The following is a 22,873-nucleotide window of genomic DNA, read 5'->3' on the forward strand; positions in this document are numbered from 1 at the left end:
TTTTTTTTTTAACGCGTAATGGCGGCGATCTGCGATTTTTTTTTCGGTACTGCGACATTGCGGCGGACAGATCGGACCCTTGACTGACATTTTTGACACTTTTGGGGTTACCAGTGACATTACTGCAGTAATCAGTGCTATACATATGCACTGTTACTGCAAAAATGACACTGGCAGGGAAGGGGTTAACTTTATTGGACAGGGAGGGGTTAAGTGTGTCCTAGGGGCGTGCTTTCTACTGTGTAGGGACATTCCTATTGGTGTAAAAGCAAAGATCAACCGTTCTACATAGTAGAACGGTCAGATCTTTACTTTTACACAGGGAGAACTGACAGGCAGCTTGTTTACACAAGCTGCTCTGTCTTTCTCCCTTCACAGGAGCGATCGCAGTTTGACTGGCGGACATCGAGTCCGCCGGTCACACGCACTGACTTGCCTGTGAACGAGCCGCGGCGGGCGCGCGCCCGCCCGCGATAGGCTCGCAAGTCAGTGACAGGCGAGTGACGTACCGATACGTCACTCTGCCTGGCCGGGGCTGACCGCCGCAGTGTATAGTCGTGCGGCGGTCGGCAACCGGTTAAAGCAAAAGATTAAAAAAAAGAAGAAAAAATAGTTTACTTCCACCCTGGATCGGAAGTGAAGTCATGACGTCGCTCCAGTCCTCCAAGGCCATAGAGGCAATCAGAGACAATCCAGTCTCTCGCTGTCCTTGTGACCAGCCGGCGGCACCGTCCGATCGTTTGACGACCTGGCAGAAATGGTAAGCCCAAGAGACACCAGCGAGCGTGGGTGGAGTCCCCTCCCTCCCCTGCTTTGTAAAGTAATCCAGTAGATAATGAGCTGCTCACCGACTGAAAAAAGGGATACCGGTGAGGCCAAAACCCCGGTAAACAACTTGCAGATTGCAACGTGTATATATACGTATTGCGGTCCTCAATTGGTTTAAGTCTTGAAAGACATGGAGGCTTCCATGGCTAGCTTCCTTCCTTATCTGGCTTTTCTGCTGACCTGGGACAATTATGAAACTTGGGAAAATGGGAATCAGAAGTCTTTGATACATATTGGTTTTGGACCAGTGACTCAGGCTGGGTTCACACTGTGCGGAGCGGCTCACAGCAGGGGGTCCAGTGCGTCCCATTTCACTGTTTCAGGTTCGAATTTGGTCTGAATTTTTGGCTGAATTTGGACCTGAAATGGACCAGAAGACACATAGGACCCTTCTACAAACCACTCCGCAGCCGTCCCAGAGCTGTGTAAACCGGCTCCATTGAGAGCCGGTCGCAGTCTCCTAACATGCGAATTGGATGCGGGACAACCCAGCCTTAAAGTAAAAAGTGAAACAAGCTGGTTCACAATTGCGGCGTCAGATTTTCTATCATAAAAGTTTTATGTATGACAAATATATGAACATTTGTAATCGGCTACACTGATTGTCAGTTAATATAAAGTGGAACATCAGTCAGAAAAGCAAGTCCTGCTAGATCAGGCTGGCCCCTTGCAGGTATATCAATGTAAAACCTTAAAAATCAATGCCTGTACTGTTAAAAATCCAGTTATATACTATCTCACATTGTTCTGCACATGCTCAGTTGCTCTCTATTTTTAGGCACTTCTGAATTTGTAGAGGCCGACCTGTTGACAGCCTAAAGATTTTATGCTGTTCAGGGGCTCTGGGCTTCAGAAAATTGGCAGCCTCCAGCAAGAAGAAACAGTAATACTGCTGGAGGAAATGTACAGCACACACTCATTTTGGTAGCATAATTATTCATGTGGAATGTATGTTCCTTACTAAAGAACAATTGTTTTTTTTATAAAGTTGCTATGGGTAAAGTTCCACATTAGGCACCTGTGTACTAACAGACTATTCCAAGCCGCAGTGGAATCCATGATTCTTATTTGTGAGTTTGTAATGCAAAAAAAAAATATATTGACACATTACTTTCTGACTAGCTAAACTTACGCATTATGCGTTTAATTGGTGTCAGTGATGCGGTGGTGTACATAAATGTATAGCTTTGCTCAAAGCTCAGTGACAACCTATTGACAAAGCTCAGTGACAACCTATTGACAAAGTGAAACAAAATTTGCTTCTTTTTTTTTTCTTCCCTTATACAGCAGGCATGCAGGTCTGATTTAGAACTGAGTATTGTGGAGTGTATTGGCAAACAAGGAAAAATGTGTGATATCTGATAATCTTGTATGTGCATTGGCTGGGGGATGAGGCGAAACCTTTTGTTCCAGCCCCTGTTGTTCCAAAGCAGAACTAACAATTTTTTATTACCCACCCCCACTCCAATGGTCTGCTGTTTGCAATGTCCCTCACTGGTGCAGCCTCTTCTAAGTACTGGGTCTTTTGGTGTCTTGATTGGCTGGTGCGGGATAATGTAACTGTGCATTCACAAGAGCCTGTTTATCCCGGCACGCAGATGCAGCTCATTGTACAGTTGAGAGAAGACTGTTAAAAGACAGTTTCAGTTTATTTTATTGCAGAATTTATTATACTACGATAAAGAGCCTGCCTGTCCCTAATTTTTCAGAAAAAAATGAAAAGGCAAACTAACACTATACATCCTCTCTACCCCCCACCCTCTGGTCCCTGCTGCACTACCTCCATGAGTGATGAGCTGTCAATTCCCATGCAGCCAGTGTAGTGATCTGGGGATTTGAATTCTCCACTATTTTTTCCCTTCTTTCTGTAGGGCTTTCAGGAGGATTTTGAGCATTTTTTAACCAATCAGAATTGCTCTGATCTATCCTGAAAGCAGTAGGGAAAAAAGAGAAGGGATTTCAAATCCCCAGGCTGCTACACTGGCTATGTGTGCACTGTAGTATGGTGGGGAGGATGTAGTGTTGTTCATCTTTTTCATTTTCTTTTATTTTTTCCACTTTACGTTTTTTCATTTTAGTCCCATTGTAATGGCTTGTGTATTTAACAGAAAGATGTACTGATGCAGCGCATTTCACTTTACAGGATTCCCTGGGCCTGATTTATACCATTCATACAGACGGATTGAGCGTGTCTCTGGAGAATGTTGTTGGAAATTTGCTAACCTGCATGGTCCCTGTCGCTGGAGGTTCCCAGGTTAGTGTTTCCCTCCTGAATCCTTTACTCATTATTCCGGGGGTCTGTCACAAAGGGCTTCTCATAGCATTCACGTCTGCCTCTTAGGACTTCGTAGTTATTAACTGCTTCAAGATTGTGTCTGTTGCTTTCTGACTTTGTGTTGATATGTTTTTTTTTTCCCAGTCTGACCTGGAGCAGGATGGTATGGTATGCACTTCCATTATAATTCCTGCCACACTGCACACTGCCTGCTTCTCCTCTTCCATCACATCCTTTGATATGGGGGAAGCATCCTATCCCCAAGCACTAAGATTTGGGAAGGCATGAGAGCCACTAACAAAAATGGAACCACAGACTTTGCTTTAAACTTTTAATAAACATAAGAGCCGAAACAAAATATATACAATTTTGACAGTTATTCATTATATTAGAAAAAGTTTGTCATTACCTGTAAAAATCCTATTTCGTAATCCCCTTCCAATAAGAGCAAACATCTACCTGCAACCTTAGTCTGCTTTTTGGTTTCCTTATACTGGCTGCAGGAATACCCACTGTAATCAGATTGATTGTTAAGTACCGTTGGGCTATAAACTATAAGGGGTTTAGCCAAACAATCAAATACAGCTAAAACTGTTTTCCCCCTGTAATTATAGTGCTAGGGTTAGAACCTCTATCAGGTTTTTATTGCTTTTTTCTCACTTCATGTCCTGGTAATGGGGCAGAGGGACAGGAAGTGATATAAAATTACTCCAATGGGGACAGCAACTGTACCTTCCTTTCTTGTTGACACCTACCCTCCATCTCCACCTTACATTTAGTGTCTTGGTGTCACAGGGATAAAAAGGCAGGGGAAAATTCTTCATGGATTACAGAAAGCAGTAAAAAAACCTGACTAAAGTTCTAACCCTTCTGATGATGTACATCTGCTGAACAATTTAAATTTCAGGGTAGATCTTTAAACCCTAAAGCATCTTGGAGATACAGGTATGAATGTCTCCTCAGTGATGAAGTTCCTCCAAATACAAAGGGAATACATTAGATCAAATCATGTTGTGCTATTTTTTCGTTAAATAATGGGAGGTAACTCTCAAAGAACAGCCATGACTGCTTTAACAACAAATGCATGGGTAGGTGCTAACACTGCTAAAATTGTTCACATTTTTAAGTCCTACTCTCCAGTTCAAAAATTACTTCTGCTTATGAAGTGTTTTTAGTTTAAAGAATGCCATGAAAATTTTTTAATCTCCCATGCAGTGGGGCTGTGCCCTAACTGCATGGGTTAATTGCTAATTTTGTCCAGAGGCGCAAAGAAAATTAATACCTACCCGACCCTTCGTTCTCCCAGAAAACTGCACTCCCCGCGTCCAGTGGTGGACTGTTCCTGCCATCCTCCCATCCAGAGCCCGTCTGTTGGTGTGATGACATCAGGAACAGTTTATTCACAAGACCACTGGCTTGTGGGGGAGCAGGAGATGCGGGGACCGGACTTGCGCTCGGAGGATCGACGGATTAGGTATGTATATCTCTGCTCCACAATCCCCTAGAAAAAAGGTAAAGTTAGCCCATGTGGGCACAGCCCCACTGCATGGGAAAATATATATTTTTTTTTTCCTGGAGTTTTTTAAGAATGGTTTAAACCCCTATCAGGTTATTATCTTCTGTTAGACAGATTTTGCTTTGTTTCTTGTCTTGGAGATGCAACAAGAAATGGAGGGGGTGGAGGGAGTGAACAAAACTTCCATATTAGAGTGTTCTCACTAAAACAGGGGTCTCCTTTGAAGGATTACATCCCTGAATGGAGAATGCCCTAAACGCGGGTACCACTCAGTACAGCATTCATCCTTGTCCAGTGTATTTCATCTTGCCAAAGTCTTCGTCAGACTGCAGGCAGCGGACTGGATGCTGTACCTGTGCCTCTAGGGCACACAAAAACACTTTGATTGCATGCACAGGTGTTAGACTTTCTATGTGCAAGGAGCCTTAAAGTGGAAGTAAACCTTCCTATCGTTTTCAGCCAGGAAGCTGCCATCTTGGCCTCTGTTTAATTTTCAACTGCCATGATGCTAAACATGTGTTTAGTTATGACACCAGCCATTGGATGGTTTGACAGTTTGGTTGAGAGCACAACCAATGTACCAGTTAGCATTCTCAGCATGCTGGGAATTAAAATGTTTTTTGAAATTGTTAAATTGATGGGTTTACTTCCACTTTAAACAGAAGCCGTGTAAGAACCAGAACTGGACCTGGCATTGGCCTCTTGCAGTTGCTGCTCAGTAGCTCAGACTGGGAGAGGTAGGAGCAGCACATAAAGCCATTACGTTGTCCTCTAATACTCCTGTGCTGACATTGGACGTGTTGATAGGAGAGCAGGGTGACAAGAGAAAGGGGCTCCTCCATCATCTATTTCTCCTCTTCTCACTGTTGAGTCACATGCTGTGGGAAGGACAAGACATGTGTTGCCTAAGGGCTCTTTCACACGGCCGCTCCGTGTAAGAGCTCCGCTGCGGTCCTTTTTTTTTTTTTTTTTTTCCACGGAGCGGATGACATTTCTGTCATCCGCTCCGTATGCCCGCATATCATCCCATCCGTTTGCGGATGATATGCAGACATAATGTAAGTCTATGGGGATTGCGGATTTCACTGGATGACACCGCTGACATCCGATTTTCCTTCCTTTCCGTTTTTTGAACGGAACAAAAATAGGGTTCTGTTCCGTTCCAAAAAACAGAACAACTGACAGGAAGAAAATCGGATGTCAGCGGATGGTATTCCGCTGACATCCGCAATGCCATAGACTTACATTATGTCCGCAAATCATCCGCAAAAAAATAGGATGATTTGTGGACATACGGAGCGCCCGTGTGAAAGGGCCCTAACTGTGAAAAACAGAACGGTTCTCTCCTTCAGAGATGTGTAAATCTCAAAAAAATTATATTTCTCTTTCATTCATTGATGGACACAGCTCCTGATCTTCTTAACCATTGGGTTCTACTGCCCCCTAGAGGAGTAGGACACTAGGTAGAAAGAAAGTCTGGCTAGGGCTATGGGCAGTCCCGGGGAGGGGTATACTCCCTCTCTCTGGTATAGGTACTCAGTTGTTTTTTTTTTCTGCCTAGTCAGGAGTAAGGACCTAGTTCTCTCTTGGATCTCTGGTCCTGGCAGTTTTTTTCCTGTGAGATCTATAATTAACTGCCGGACTGGGAGACGGGCTGGACAATCTAGATCCAGTGGTCACCCCAGTCTGGCCAGCGAGCGTGCGCAGACCTCAGCTCCGCGCTAGGTCGGAAACTAAATAGCCCCACCGGACAGGGGCTGGCCTGCGAGTTAAACGCCTCACGAGGTCTCATACGACCAAGTCTCGGCCTGAGTCGCATCATTCCTACTGGCCAACAGCCCCCCATTTCGATGGCGAGGAGGTTCTGTCTGAAACGATGCCCCTCTGGTTGGTGGTATGGTAAGTAACTGTCCCCCTTCTCCCCCTGGAGGGTCTTGGGGTGGACCTGGGCCCCTTCATGGAACGGTCGGACCCCTGGGTTCCCCTCCTTACTGTTAGGCACCCCCTCATCGGTCTGGTGGTTCCTGTGGGCCATCTGCCCTCCCATCCACCCCCTCCTTCACTGATGCTGGGGCTGTGGGGTGGCCTGGTCCACCTGGAGTGGGGGCAGGGTGCTGTGCTGGCGATGGGGTGCGCCGCCGGCAACCGGGCAATTGGCTGTGAGGGGGAGAGGGCTGTACCTGGTGGGGGCTCCTGCCAGGACCCCCCCCCCCCTCCCTTCCTGCCTGTGCCTTTTTTTAGGCCTAGGGATCCCTGCTGAGTCCCTGGGAGTCTCGTGGTGCCACGCGTGGCTGCCATTTTCTTGTAGCCTGTGTGCTCAATGCACGGTGGCCAGGTTTGTGTAGTCCAGCAGCCTTTTTGCAATGGTTTGCCATTGAAAATAGTGCTGGCCATGACAGTGGACCCCTGTGGGCGGCGATTTCGGCATTGGGAGCCACTTCCTGATCGCCGCATGCGGGGTGCAGATTATCCTGGTGGCTGCAGGTGCCTGTTTCTGTCTGGGTGGTGAGTCTGGTGGGGTCCTCTCTCTTTCTGCTGAGGATCGATTAGGTGCTCTGTTACTAGCGACCGGGTGGTGCTGCCAGAGCGGTGGGGGTGTCCCTTAGCAGTGTTTTTACACCTTTTTTGTGGGGCCCCCCTATTGACTCATGGAGTCCTTGGAGCACATTTCCCCACTTGATCCCTTCTCAGGGGCTGCGGGGCCTCCAGGTCCCAACCATCCATTGATGCACTGACTACTGTCCTGGAATCCTTTGTGTCCCGGGTGGAGGTGGCTAGCAAAAAGCACCCCGGCCTTCCCCTGCCTCATCTCCTCAGATTCTGAATCTGTCTCCTCAGATCATTAATCTGTTTAGGCCGCCGCTGGCGTGGGTCTGCAACCACACGTCCTGAGTTCTCAGATAGCGAGGATGATTCCTCCACTCCTGTAGCCGTGCACAAAAAGGCCCTGGTGGATGCACTGATTCTATCTGTGCGGGGGACTTTAAAAATGAAGGACGGAGGCTTCGGTTCCCTTTTGGCATTCACAAGCCATCCAGAGCGGCAAAGGTGTTTCCTTTCCCCTCCTATTTTGACAGAATTGTCGCTACAGAGTAGGAATGACCAAAACGTCCCCTTGTGGTCCCTAAGCGATTTGCTATGCGCTACCCCTATGAGGAGCCCCTTCTTAAAAAGTGGACTATTCCACCGGTGGTGGACCCTCCAGTCTCCAGATTGAACAAGGTAACCATTATTCTGGTTGAAGAGTCCCGGCCTTCAAGGACCCAGCTGACAGGAAGGGGGAGGCTGTGGCCCGCAATATGTACACGGTGGCTGGTTCGACACTGAGGCCGTTATTTACCATTGCACTGGTGTCGCAAATTCTGACAAAGTGGGCTAAGCTTTTGCGCCGCCGTGACCTGGAAGGGGAGCAGCTCCCCATTAATTGGCTGAGCTGGCAGACCAGTTGGTCCGAGGGCTGCAGTTTATCTGTGATGCCTTTTTGCATGCCGTTTCTCTAGTCACAGGCTCTCTGTTTCAGCAGTGGTCCTTCGGTGTATTTTTTGGCTCAAATGCTGGCCTGTGGACCAGACTTCTAAAAAGGCCTTGACTGATCTTCCTTTTCTAGGAGATCGCCTTTTCGGAGCTACCCTGGATGACATTAAGAGTCTCACAGGGGCAAAGAGTACCTTTCTCTTGCAGGCTAGTAAGGGAAAGGACCCTCGTCGTAGACGTGGGCCATCCTTCTCGGCTCATAAGAAGTTTTTTCGTCCTTCAGGGGAGACTGACAAGTGATCAAAGCTTTTCAGGGCCCCTCTGGAGAATCCAAGCGAACTTTGTCTGGCAAGTTGATAGCACGCTTCTCCAGACCTACGGATAAGGCTCCTTCAGCGTGAAGGTGCGCCCTCACCCGTATGAGGGGGTGGGGGGGCGTTGTCACTGGTTTCCGGTCCCGCAGACTTCCCTAGCACAAGACAAGTGGGTTAAGGAAGTCATATGGTCCGGCTACAGGATCGAGTTTCGTTCTTACCCTCCGGAAATGTTCTTTCCTTCCAACTTGCGCCTGCCCCCGGACCGCTTACAGGGTCTTTTTGGGGAGGTGCAAGACCTGTTACTTCAAGGGGTGATTGTCCCAGTTCCGACATCAGAACATTTTCAGGGGTTTTACTCAAACCTGTCTACAGTTCCCAGGGAGGATGGCAAGGTGCGTCCAATTTTGGATTTCAAGGCGCTGAACTGCTTTGTACGGGTGCAGAAGTTCAGAAAGGAGTCATTCGCATGGTGGTGGCATCCCTGCATCACGGGGATTTTCTTGCCTCTATCGACATCAAGGAGGCTTACCTTCACATTCCAATATGTGCCGGTCACCAGTGCTTCCTCTGCTTTTCCGTGGGAGAGGAGCATTATCAGTTTGTGGCGTTACCCTTTGGTCTCGCCTCTGCTCCTCAGGTCTTTACAAAAGTGTTAGCCCTGGTGCTAGCATTGTTACGCCAACGGGTGATCGCGGTACTGGGCTACTTGGATGACCTTCTGCGAGCAGAGTCTCCTACTGCTGTAGTGGAAAACCTTGAGATCAGCATACGAACTCTGCGGGAGTTTGGCGTGATTCTGAATTTTCAGAAGGTCTGCTCTGGTTCCATCCACAAAGCTGGACTATCTGGGTCTGACTCTGGATTCGACCTTAGCCAGAGTGCTCCTTCCTCTGGACAAACTCCAGAAACTGCAGGCTGCAATTCGACACCTGCTGTCCAACAGATGGTCATCTCTCGGGACTTGCATGCGTGTGCTGGGCCTGATGGTATCTACCTTTTGAGGTGGTTCCATTTGCACAGTTCCATACGAGGTTCCTGCAAAGGGAGATTCTGGGCAAATGGGACAAGAATCCGCAGTCTCCGGACAATCAAATCCGGCTGAGCTGGAAAACGGACAAGTGGATTACTTTAGCCGGCAGGCGTTGGACCAAGGGGAGTGGTCCCTTCATCCGCAGGTGTTTCATCAGTTGTGTCTCCGGTGGGGCATCCCTGAGGTAGATCTGTTGGCGTCTCGGCTCAACAGAAAGGTGCAGAGGTTTGTGACTCAGTCACAGGATCCTCTGGCGGACGCCACAGATGCTCTGGTGGCCCTGTGGGGTCAGTATCGTCTGATTTATGCCTTCCCTCCTCGCAAGCTTCTCCCTAGACTTCTACACAGGATTGAGGCGGAAGGGATTTTGGTCATATTAGTGGCCCCGGACTGGCCCCACCGGGCTTGGTATGCCGATCTGCTTTACAGTCGCTGACTTTGATGGCTTGGCTGTTGAACACCCGGTGCTGAAGGATAGGGATTTGTCTGAGTCTGTGACTCCCAACGCTGTTAAAAGCTATGAAATATACTTCTAGGAAGATCTACCATTGTATGTGGAAGACGTACATTGTGTGGTGTGAGTCTTTTGGGGTTCATCCTTGCTCTTTTTCGGTGGCTTGGATCTTGACCTTCCGCCAACGGGAGTGTTGAGCAGAAAATGACCTTAAGTACTATCAAGGGCCAGTTGTCAGCCTTGGCGGTCTTCTTTTAACGGCTCTTGGCCATACACTCCCTGGTGTGTACTTTTTCTTCAGGGAGTTCAGCACTTGCCTCCTCCAGTGCTGTCTCTGTTACCGCCTTCAGACCTCAGCTTTCAGCTCCTAAAAATATTTTTCTTAGCATTATCATTATTCTTATAGGTATTTATTTAGTGCAGACAGTTTACGTAACGCTTTACATATATTGTACATTTACATCAGTCCCTGCCCTCAAGGCGGTCATTGTAAGGTCCCTACCTAACATGTATACATACACATTTTGGGGCAAATTAATATACCAGCATATTTTTTTGGAGTGTGGGAGTAATCCCATGCAAGTACAAGGAGAGCATGAAAACTCCATGCAGATAGGGTTTTCTGAGTTAGGATTCAACCGATTACTCTAGTGCTACAAATGTCTTGATTGGGCCAATCTCTAACCACCTTGATATGACCCAAAAGGTAACATTGTAATTTTTTATTTTTTTTAAATATATATATTATTGCTCCCTGTCATGTGACTGTGATCCCGCTGCATTGACAAACACAGGGTGGCCAGCGGACATGTACATTCTACTGCCCTCATTCATGAGAAAGCATGTGATGTGCATGCTTCACAAGAAGGGGAGATGGAAGGCAGGACCAAGTGGGGTGGATTTGGCTGGCTGGGTAGAACAGGGACAGACAGAGAAAGGTGGGCTACTGAATGGCTTAATTAGATAGTTTATAAATCAGCCATTCATAAAGCAGATAATACAAGAGTTGATCTCAGTAATCACAGAAATATAGGGAAGATTAGCATTTTTGACTAGAATTAAATTTTTAGTATCTACATCGTATACTCATTTTAAAGGGCTTTCTACAGATACATGTCAGTTAATGGCAAAGTCTGTTTAGCTTAGTCACCTACTTGCTTATTTTACAGTAAATTTTTTGGGGTCTCCACCATCGAGATCTTCCTGCCAAAGTTCCTGATTTTATACGGGTCTTGAAGTCTTGCTCCTCTTGCTAAAACAGATGTTTTTACCGCATCTGTTGCATTCTCCATAGTGTTATAAAAAATGACTTATGGGGAGAGTGTACCTTTCCTAATTGGTTCAGATCTACAATTTCACGCACTGGGATCTCACTACTGGAGTATCTCTCTGATCCAAACATTCCAGTAAATGATACGATTAAATAACTTTTCTTCTATCTTTCAAACTATTTAATGGGTCTAGATGAGAAAATATGTTTCTATTTTATGTATAAAGAAATTAAAGTATGCATCAGCATCTAGGTGGATTATTTATAAAGTAAATCCGGCAACTGCATTGTTAAGCTAACATCATGTTTTAAGGGGGAACTTTTTATTTTGGCTGCAGCTATTTCAAAATTGTTTGCTATTCTAGAAAAAAAAATGTTAATTGCACTTGGAAGACAGGTGCACATTGTAGGTGTGGTTAGGGGCAGGCCTGAAAGTGGCCATACACTATACCAGGGATCTTTAAACTAAACAAAGAGCCAGTTTACTGTCCTTCAGACTTCAAGGGTGCAGGACTGTGACCAGTGGGAGCATTCATTGGTATAATATGGGGGTGGAGGGGGGGTGGGGGTATTGCCCTATTGGTATCATGGGAAGGAAGAGTGCCCTATTGTTATCATGGGAAGGAAGAGTGCCCCATCATTGGTATTAGTGGGAGGATGAGTGCCCCATCATTGGTATTAGTGGGAGGAAGAGTGCCCCATCATTGTTATTAGTGGGAGGAAGAGTGCCCCATCATTGGTATTAGTGGGAGGAAGAGTGCCCCATCATTGGTATTAGTGGGAGGAAGAGTGCCCCATCATTGGTATTAGTGGGAGGAAGAGTGCCCCATCATTGGTATTAGTGGGAGGAAGAGTGCCCCATCATTGGTATTAGTGGGAGGAAGAGTGCCCCTTCATTGGTATTAGTGGGAGGAAGAGTGCCCCATCATTGGTATTAGTGGGAGGAAGAGTGCCCCATCATTGGTATTAGTGGGAGGAAGAGTGCCCCATCATTGGTATTAGTGGGAGGAAGAGTGCCCCATCATTGGTATTAGTGGGAGGAAGAGTGCCCCATCATTGGTATTAGTGGGAGGAAGAGTGCCCCATCAATGGTATTAGTGGGAGGAAGAGTGCCCCATCATTGGTATTAGTGGGAGGAAGAGTGCCCCATCATTGGTATTAGTGGGAGGAAGAGTGCCCCATCATTGGTATTGGTGGGAGGAAGAGTGCCCCATCATTGGTATTGGTGGGAGGAAGAGTGCCCCATCATTGGTATTGGTGGGAGGAAGAGTGGCCCATCATTGGTATTGGTAGAAGGAAGAGTGCCCCATCATTGGTATTGGTGGGAGGAAGAGTGCCCCATCATTGATATTGGTGGGAGGAAAAGTGTCCCATCATTGATATTAGTGAAAGGAACAGAGTCCTATTGTTGGTATTAGTGACAGGAATTATGACTCATCATTGGTGTCAGTGAGAGGAATAGTGCCTTGTATCGTTGTATCAGTGGGAGGAATAGTGCCCCAAAGGCTGGATAAAGGCAAGCAAAGGGCCACACCCAGCCCCTGGCCTCAGTTTGGAGACCACTGCACTATACAATCTGATTGCACAATCTACCAATAACTATGCAGTATAAGGGCTTGCCGGATAAGATACAAATATGCAAAGGGTTGTTTAGGTTTGTCCTTTTTATTATATAGCTTTGGTAAAGCTCAGAAATTGTGTAATGCAATGGGATTGTATAGTGAATGGCCAGGTTTAAACTGAGCAGACCTGCTTTTGCTCTCTACAAATTAAGCTGCTCACTTGAATTCGATCTCACCATTAATAGTACGTTGCTGCAATTTTGCCCTGCCTCACTATGCGCCCGGTTTGATAAATTCCCTTGTTTATGCTCTGCTGTATAAGCCGCACCCTAATGTTTTCCATCTGTCCTACACATCTGTAATTGGAAGACAGCTTAGTCTGCACAAAGTTAGAATATACTTCATGCAAGCTTGGATGTTCAAATACCAGCATGATATATTCATTTTATAGAGCTTTGTTAATAAAAGACAAATATTTTTATGTTTTGTAAAGGTAGTTTTACCCCTGGGCAGTGTAGTTGTCAGTGATGTCAGTAGAATAACACAAAATCTTATTTACACTGTTTAAATTTTAAAATTGCATTTCATTAAAATTGACATGCGCATATTCCTCTTGAGCTACATGGCTGCTCTATTGCTGATCTTTTAATAGTAAATTGGTTTTCTGCTGTCCACCCTGACACTCCCTGTCCTTACTCCTCACTTTCTTCTGAGCCTTATTGCTGTATACAACCTTCCATTACTCCCTCTTCCAATCTGTGCATTGTAGTATTTAGCATAATCTAGTGTCTTTCTGCCTTTTATCTTGTAGGTGTATAGATATCACTTCTGTTTTTGCAATATCTGAATGTTTCTGTTGGTGCTTTTTGCAGAGAACGATATCACTGGGAGCCGGAGATCGTCAAGTGATCCAAACCCCAATATGTGACTCTCTTCCAATCAGTAACTGCAGCGTGGCTCTGTTATTTCGACAGCTTGGTATGCATCTATATCTAGTCTGTAAATATCTGTTTGTGATTGTACGTCTTTTACACTTAATCACTCAATATACATAAAATCAGTATAGCCAAACAGCGTATTGCAAATGTGTTACATTTACAGTTAGATAGCATATTGTGTACTAATTTTTCTGCATGTCTTCCTGAGGTAGTCATTCGTTGAGACGCTGTAAATAATGTGAATTAGGAGAATGGACATCTTATGTACTGGCAGGAGCATGCTTAAATACTTCTGGAAAACTTGCTGTGACATCAGAAACTTGTGGGCTGTAAGTGATCACATAGAGTCACAGAAATCCCCCCCCACGCCTGCATACTATGCAGCTATGCATTGCATTTATGCATTTACATGAGATCTAGTGTAAATGGTTATCTTTTGCCATTATGTGATGGGCATACCTTTTATTACACCCACATACTTGCTCCCACATAAGTGTCATTTGTCTACCTATAAAAGACCATCCAACCTCTCCTGTAGAAAATAATTGCAGTGTCTGCCTGTCTTCTCTTGGTTATAATTCCTCTCTTTTCCTAGGCATCACCAATGTATTGTGCCTCTTTTGTGCGGCTCTCACTGAGCATAAGATCTTATTTCTTTCCCGGAGTTACCAACGCTTGACAGAAGGCTGCAGAGCCCTTCTTGCTATAATGTTCCCACTTAGATACAGGTACAGTGTTTTATCATTATCTTTTTAATCAATGTGTTTGTATCTATATGTTTATTCTAGTGCTCGTGCACATGGGTTCCTTTGCCAGTTTAGAATAAAAAATTCCTGCTAGCAAATCAATACCAGGCTGAAATCTAAAGCTAAACCCTGTTCCAGGTGGTACTTGCATTCAGGGATGTATGCCCCACACATTTTGTCTTCTGGGAATTTTTCCTGAATGGATACAGCGTTCAGCCTGAATAAACAGCATGCAGCCACATATTTTAACCTGTGCCTCCTAGGTGCTGGATTATGCCCTTTTTCTTTTTCATACATCACGGGACACAGAGCAAGCTTAATAAATGTGACTACCTGGGTTAATAGCCACCTACAGGTGAATGGACACTGGCAAACAAAGACAGAAAATCCTTCCCTATATAACCCCACCTCCCAAGGAGAACATCCGTTTTTTTTTTGCCAGCGTCAGAAGGTGATGGTCACTAATGTGCAGCACTCTGCACAAGCAATGCCAGATTCTCATTGGTTCTCATAGGGATCAAGAGTTTGGTATCCCAGATCCATTGCTATGGCAGCTAAATGTACCCAGGCCCCACTTCGATGAAGATGGCAAACGCGTGGGGATTGTCTGTAACATGACTTTTTGGCGCTAGACCCTGTGTATACAGAACCCTGCTCAGCAGTACTGACCAAGGCGCTTCTGGAAGGGTGCTATACATGTCCAGGGCAGTGAACCCAAGGAGTTGAAGAGTCAAGTCCCTGAAGGTCTGGCCAGACGTTACCTGCCATGATGGGTGAAGTTTGGATCATGATTTTTTTGTAATCAAATATTGGGGTGGAAATGGAATGTCCCGGGGAGCTCATTCCTGTTATTTATTTTTTTCTGCCTGTCTTTTCCTTTGTTCCCCACTAGAGAGCACAGGGGCTTGTGGAGATCTCTGATAGGCAGGAAAGACTAGTTGGTTCCTGTCATGTACTTGCCCCACTGCAATCTTCCTTCTTTCTTTTATTTACTGGGGCAACCTGAAAACATCTCAGGCACGTGGGGAAATGTGCGGGATTGCGCACGGTACACGAGCAAGGCCAGGGCAAGGGGTGGCTGCCTTGGACGTTGTGGTATCCTGTGAAGTGGGGGGCGCTGGGTGAAGAGTTTCTACCTACAAGCTGGCAGGACTAGCAACAGCAGCTTTGGAGTCACAAACATTTTTGCTGAGGTTGAGAATTTTTGTGCTAGGTGGGGAGGGAGAAGAGGATTTGTACTGGGAAGAGGAAATTTGGAGGCAGCAGTGGCGTACAATTTAATTTAGGAGGCAACATTTGGGGGGCGGGGGGGGGGGGGGAATATTGTGCTAGGAAAGGGGATTTGGGAGGTGGATTTGTGTTATGAAGGGGGATTTGGTGGAAGGATTTGTGCTAGTAGATATGATTGGGGGGATTTGTGCTAGCAGGGGAAATTTAGGAGAGAGGATTTTTGCTAGGAGGGGATATTTGGAGTGGAAGAAGATTAATGCTCATTTGTGCTAGGAGGGGGGGTGGTGGGGGTAAGGATTTGTGCTGGGGGGGTGGATGGGAGTTGTATTGGTAGAGGGGGAGTTTTGTGTTTGGGGAGAATTTTGCCTTGCAAAGGGAATTTATGCTTGGGGATAAGCATGCATTGTCGTGTTCAACTTTTATGGTGTGCCCCCTCTGTGGATGCTGCAGTACCTTGTCTTAACAAGAATCTAACTTTTTAGGCTATTTGAGCCAAAGCGCCTATGTGCGTGAGGCCTTATTATAAAGATTGACTTCATAAAACACATACTTCAAAAAAAACATAAACAAAACACATTTTTGCCGTGATATTGGTATGTTTATTCTGTTTTTTAGTGTAGTGAGAGTAATATTCTATGTTTTCTTCATGTGTTTTGTCTGTTTTGCAGTTTCACATATGTACCCATTCTACCTGCCCAGCTTCTTGAAGTCCTCAGCACCCCGACACCATTCATCATTGGAGTGAATGCTCTCTTCCGATCAGAGACGCAAGACCTGGTAAGAACTAGGAGATCTGTGAATTACTGTACAGTTTAGAGGCCTTTTTAGAAAGTTTGCCATATTATTCACTTTTAGTGCTGATCTTTGATTGCTTTATAAATATATATTTTATATATAAAAATGTAAAGTGGAAAGCTGTGCTTTCCAAGTATTAAAGTGTAGGCTGCATTCACACCTGTGCATAGCAATTTACTGGTGGGTTTTTTTGAGCGTTTTTGTGTTTTTAGCAGTGTATTTCAAGCATTTTTGTTTAGCCAATAGAAAGAATTAGGGGGAGGAGAGGTGTAGGAGATTAGGGGTGGAGAGCTGCTGTTTGAGCAGAAAACACTCCTAAAATTTTCAAGTCAAGCATTTCTATTGAAGTCTATGGGGCTTTTTCGAGCGACAGGCGTTTTGCTTCAGGCGACAGAACACTCATATGTGAACAGGGGCTATTGAAATTAATGGGATTTGGCTTGTTGAGCATTTTACAGCTACAAGCTTCAAGCAGAAAATCGCTCAGGTGTGAACAGGGCCTAAAATGTAAAAAGTGTGTGTGTTGGGGATGGTGTTTAAAGTAGAATACTGGAATAAACCTAGCTAATCTTAAAAATGCTCCCTCCCTCCTAACAATGTGGAATAGATTCCCTCCAGAGGTGGTTCTGGCTAGCTCACTAGATTGCTTTAAAAAAGGCCTGGATTCTTTCCTAGGTGTACATAATATAAATGGGTACTAATCTTTATAGGTAAAGTTGATCAAGAGAATATCCGATTGCCTCTCGGGGGATCAGGAAGGAATTTTTTTCCCCTGCTGTAGCAAATTGGATCATGCTTTGCTGGGGTTTTTTCTCCTTCCTCTCGATCAACTGCGAGTATAAGATTGTGTATATGGGAATGTGTGGTTGGGTTTTCTTTACAGTTTTTTTGTTTTTTATTGGTTGAGCCAGGTGGACCTGTTTCTTTTTTCAACCTGATTAACTATGTAACTGTATTTCAACCTGATTAACAATGTAACTGTATAACAGCTATGCTGACTAACCCGTGGAAGAAAAATCTGTATACTTACCTATATTTAGGCCACTCTGGTCCGGTCACATGATCTGACTTCCCTATGTCAGCCAGCGGCAACTGCAGGGGGGGGGGAGAGTTTGGCGACAGTGGTTGGGCCATAGGAGCCTATTGGTGACGTCACTGTGCTCAGGCATTGCCAGCCACTGGCTGACACAGGAGATCACATGACCGATATACAGATCATTCTTACTGGAGAGGCGTGTTCGTGATTCTAGTCCCATCCCACCTGCCCGATCCCTCCAGGAAGCCAACACTGCACACCGGTAATGACAGGTTATGAGGCATTTCCCGGTCCGCAGCTGCACAGACTGGGACATGTCTCACTGCCTGTGATTGGCGGTGTGTAGTGACTGCTTCCTGAGGAGATTGGGACAGGTGGGTTGGGACTAGGATCCCGAACACACCCGAGCCCATTTCTAATTCTTATACAGGTAATCAGATTGGGTGTTAGGAGGGGGAGGGGACATATTTAAGACCAGTTAGGTTTATCCTGGAATTCTACTTTAAAACCACTCAGATGAGTGAAGAAAAGTTGCAAAATGGAAAATGTGGTCAAAATGAAGGCTTTCCAGTTTGTTGAAAGCTTTCAGTTCAGCCAATTCTTGACAAAAATAGAAACATAGAAAGTCTTCACAAGTGTAACAATGTATTTTGCTAATTACGTTTCACCTGAGTCATTATAGGATAAAAGAGGATAGTGGGGAAATTGCCTAGTACAATTTTGTCGATAACTTTCAAGTGTGATTTTTTTAACTTTGGAAACCTAGTGCACTGTTAAATTGTATCCATTGATGACCAATTGAAGCATAATTTATGATAATTGGTTTGTGTGTGGGTTACTGACCCAATATTAAGCATTTGCAGCTGAGTTGTACAGAAAATGTACCGTACTGCTAAATTTGCGACTGATGGTTATCAACAGGCAGATGTGTCATTGCTGGTTGTGCTCGGTGAGAGATCTTTATATCTGTGGACAGCCTGATTCTCTCCCTTTGTTTTCCTTGATTATAAATCTTCTCTAACATTTCTCTTCCTTTTCAGCTTGATGTGGTGATTGCAGATTTAGACGGCGGCACTGTAACAATCCCAGAATGTGTTCAACTTCCTTTGTTGCCTGAGCCATTGCTCCATTACACACACGAGGCCTTGTCACTGGTAGGAGAAGCATCTTTCTGGTCACCTTCATATACAGTATTTTTGTTGTTGTTCGTCTGATCCTGATCGTAAGAAAAATAAATGCCTTGCTCATAGGAATATGTCAGTTCCCAGCTCTCATTTTTCTAGAACAGGTTAGAAAGTCTGCACAGTCATATACATGTAGCTGATTTTTCAGGACAATGCTACAGTTTTTCATTTGCACTAGCATTTCTATATCGCCCTTAATGACTTTGTACAGACTACACCCTTAATTGCTTTGTGTGGATATGAATTCCACCACCTAGTGTTGTATTTGGCAGTATCCCAGACCTGCAGGGATGAAAGAGGTAAATGTGCTGCAGGTAGCCTTCCAGCAGGATAACTTGGCAGACACATAAGGGAGCATTTGTACCTTTGGCTGCCAATGCAACCCTGGAAATAGTCAACAGGTAGATTTACTGCAACACTACAGAGTATAGAAATACAGGGAAGTAAAATAATTTGTGGAAAATGTAGTACACAAGGTTGTTTTATGGCTGGTTCACATCAGTGGCTGGTGTGCGGTGCAATCTGACTGAACTCAGCGCAGTGATGAAGCACTGAGATCAGCGGATCACATGGTTTGCCTTTTGTTTTTTTTCTCTAAATGAACCTTATTGAGATGTCACACTGACGTCCCATTAAATTCAGTTGCTGGCCACACAGCACAAGGCAGGGGATTGCTCTGTGCTTCGCTGAAAAAGTTCTACATGCAGTGCTGCGCTGGAAAAGCCACCCAACTAAGTCCCACCACATCTGGAGTGAACCAGTCATTAAAAGAGAAGTATGGCCAAAGCTTTTTTGGCCGTACGTCTTCTGTGGGCCACTTATTTGTGCTCTTTTGTGACCTAGAATCAGCCGACCGCAGACTAAAGTCCACTGTCAGCTGACATCACAGAGCTGCGGAAGGATCCCTCCCATATTTTAGGAATACACCCAGATGTCTGATCAGCAGCTGCCGCTGAGAGCCGGAGCCAGCTGTTTCCGCTCGCTTCCCAGCCCAGAAATCCAGGGAGCACTGGAGGGGCAGGACAGACAGACTAACTGACTGACTGACTGGGAACTGAGTGATTAGCTCTGCATTGCTGCAGCAATCTTAGGGCCTCTGTAAATGGGTCAATGCAGTGCACTTTTGATATTAGTTTGAAACTTTTTTGGGATCATTTAGAATTCACTGGCAGGTGCGGTTGACCTTCTGAGCTACATTAAAGGAGAAGTATGGGAATTACAAAAAAACACACATGCATTCATACATACATACTTACCTATGTACTGCATCATTGGTGTGATGCTGCAGCTGTCCTGCGTCGCCTCTAAGGCCGAGAACTGAGCGGTCATATGACTGCTGATCACTTAGTCACTGTTATCTGCTCCAAGAAAACTGAGAACTTTCAGTCATTGCTCTCCCTCCACTATGCCACTCCAGCGTTCACTGGAGTGCTGGGCTGGAGACAGGGTGGGTGCAGCTGGCTTTGGTTCTTGGACACGCACTGAGAGCTGAAGCCTAGCTGTCAGTGAAGCAGCTGGATGGATCCCAACAATATGTTCTGGATCCTTCCAGAGCCTGGAATGGCACTGTAATGTCAGCTGGCATGGGACAAATTCCCACTATAAGCTGACTCTGGGTCACACTAGCACAAAAAACTGCACTCCTTTGACCCACAAGAGAGGTATGGTCTAAAAAGCATTGGGCATATTTCTATTTTCAGCCACTTTTTTATTCCCTTTGTCTTTTATAAGAAGAGAAGCAGTTCGGCTATTGCTGACCTACCCTCCTAAGCTCTTGTTCACACCATATGCAGTTACCTGCATTTTTCTACACTGGATCAGTGCATGCCACTGCAAGGGCACATAGAAAACGATGGTTTTCGATGGGCTCCGTTCACGCCTCATGTTGTGTACATTTGCGTTGCGTTAAAATACAACTTGTCTGCATTTTGATGCACTACACATTAATGCATATAAACACAATACAACTGAAAGTAAACATCTAAAAAATAAAATGTTTTTCATATTTTGACCTTTTCAGGGACCTGCCACTTCACAACAGATGACATGACATTGCATGCCAACAAAAAAACGCAATGATTTTGAAAATGCATGTTAAATGCACATTAGCGCTAATTAATTTCTGATGCGTCGCAGTGAGTTTTTATGTGCAGTATGTTGTAAAAGGATCCTAAAGATGCTTGTTACCAGGCTGTCATGCTGAATGGCTGCAGTATTTTGAGTCTGTTACCCAAAACAAGCAGTAATTTAGCAGTTCAGCAATGTGTTTTACAAATATGTTTAGTGCTTCAATTGTTTCAGGACTTTAAAGAAAGCAGTGTGCTATTAAAATGAGTGAGAGATAAGGGAGAAACAAAGCAAAAGCTTGGAGAAGGTCAGCCAGGTAACCAGCATTTTCAAAAGGGAGTTAGCAGTACCAGGCCCCATACATATCTCTTTATAGGATTCTTCCAAGCAGTGCCCTATGAGGATCACAGTGACAACAGTCATATAGTCTGAGTGTAGGCAGTACCATGGTTGCTAGTAGTTACAACTTAACAGAATTTTGAGATGTGTTTATAGAACTGGGAGAAATACGGGAACTGCCATTACTGACCTAATAATACTAAGTGCCTTTATTTCTCTGGCCTCAATACTTTGAGTCATTTACCTAAAATAAGCATGCAAGTAGAAAGTCATAGTAATTACAGCACTCCTGGTTTGCAGACTTGTTCTATGTTAGTGCTTCAGAACTTATCAAAGCCGCTGGCTCAATATAAGAGCCAATCAGCTAGCATTTTCAGGTTAGATTAGAAAGGGCATACTTTGTATTTCTTTGTATGTTTTGTTGAATTGTATGGGGTAACTGCTCAGCCAGTTGTGTTGAGCAGTGCATTTAGACTATGTGTACAGCAGGCTGCACCATTAGTAATGCTTGCTGCTCTTTTAGCATTCTCTCTCTTCATTTTTTCCTTGAGCATAAGCATTTGCTGAATGGACATATATACATTTTTGTCTATTAATTTCAGTCAGACTGGCTAACATTCATATTTCTTTATCAGGTCTTAGATCCTGCTCTTCAGATAGCTGATTTGGCATTCCCTCCATCTTCAATCACAGCCTCCACTCTTCGAATGCAGGTAAATCATTTTTACATTTGTTACCTTAACAGTGCTTCTCAGCTTTGTCATGTTGCTGCAGCTAGGACACAAGTAGTGACATCAACTAGATCCTAAAGTTCACTGACCCCTTGTCAAAAAATTGCCTACATGGCAGTGAAGACCTGCACTCCAGAGCTAGGCAAGTCATGGAGGGGATATAAAGGGACTTTGTGACAGAGTGGACTTAGAGGTTGATAATTACCTGCTCTAGGAGCTATTGTATCCATGGAAGGCATATAACTTATTCTGTTCCTTTGAAATACTGGAGCAGCAGTTTTCAGTACAACTGTAGCATATCTAGTGTTCAGGTTCATTATACTATACAGAAACTTACTATGTGATATAATCAGATTATTTTATGCATAGCATTTTATTGTAATGTTAAGACACCTGAGTTACGTACCATTGTATTGTTTTGTGGCAGGATATGGAAGTACGTGCAGTGTTCCTTCGTCTCTTTGCTCAGATCTTGCAAGGATATCGCTGTTGTCTGCAGTTGATCAGAGTGCATCCAGAGCCAGTTATACGATTTCACAAGGTTAGTGTGGTCTTCTGTCGTGAAGATGTCTCATGTCTTTTTTTTTTTTTTTTGCTAGTGCTAGTTGAATACCACATGTTATGACCTTGCATGTCCCATTCCAGGCCTCATTTTTAGGTCAGCGTGGATTAGTCGAAGATGACTTTCTGACCAAGGTTCTGGAGGGCATGGCTTTTGCTGGATTTGTCACAGAAAGAGGTCCCCCATACAGATCCCTGGATTTATTTGATGAGGTAGGCTATAATTGTTTTTCTGAGAAAAGGTAACATTTAGCTAACAAACTAAAAAGTGCACTTACCATTGCATTGCCATTTTTTTTTCCTGAAGCTGGTTGCTTATGATGTGAGGAAACTTCAGTACGATGAGGGAAGTCAGAAATATATCATGAAGTATATTCGGGAGTTGGCCGAAAAGCTCTATCGAAATGTATGTGGTTATTTATTAAACATTATTATTATTATTGTACAAGATGTATATAGCAGTGCAGTACTTTATAAAATGAAGTGAAGACAGTACAGTTACAAAACAACTCAATACAGG

At 44.7% G+C, this 22,873-nt stretch overlaps 1 protein-coding gene across 8 annotated transcripts in view; it reads left to right on the forward strand.

The window, feature by feature from the left end:
• Window positions 1-22,873, forward strand: part of SBF1 (SET binding factor 1) — a 235,127-nt gene that overhangs the window by 155,839 nt on the left and 56,415 nt on the right. For 5 of the 8 annotated variants that reach the window (XM_082255289.1, XM_082255291.1, XM_082255294.1 and 2 more), the window contains exons 5-14: window positions 2,972-3,082; window positions 3,248-3,271; window positions 13,599-13,704; window positions 14,260-14,392; window positions 16,309-16,417; window positions 18,512-18,625; window positions 21,697-21,774; window positions 22,220-22,333; window positions 22,438-22,566; window positions 22,661-22,759. In XM_082255289.1, coding sequence (XP_082111415.1) covers window positions 2,972-3,082; window positions 3,248-3,271; window positions 13,599-13,704; window positions 14,260-14,392; window positions 16,309-16,417; window positions 18,512-18,625; window positions 21,697-21,774; window positions 22,220-22,333; window positions 22,438-22,566; window positions 22,661-22,759 — 1,017 coding nt within the window. The remainder of the gene's footprint in view (window positions 1-2,971; window positions 3,083-3,247; window positions 3,272-13,598; window positions 13,705-14,259; window positions 14,393-16,308; window positions 16,418-18,511; window positions 18,626-21,696; window positions 21,775-22,219; window positions 22,334-22,437; window positions 22,567-22,660; window positions 22,760-22,873) is intronic. The other 3 variants (XM_082255290.1, XM_082255296.1, XM_082255295.1) reach the window with 1 other exon arrangement.

The sequence above is a fragment of the Pelophylax lessonae genome (genome assembly GCF_965119305.1).
Source record: "Pelophylax lessonae genome assembly, chromosome: 4".
Classification (NCBI taxonomy): domain Eukaryota; kingdom Metazoa; phylum Chordata; class Amphibia; order Anura; family Ranidae; genus Pelophylax; species Pelophylax lessonae.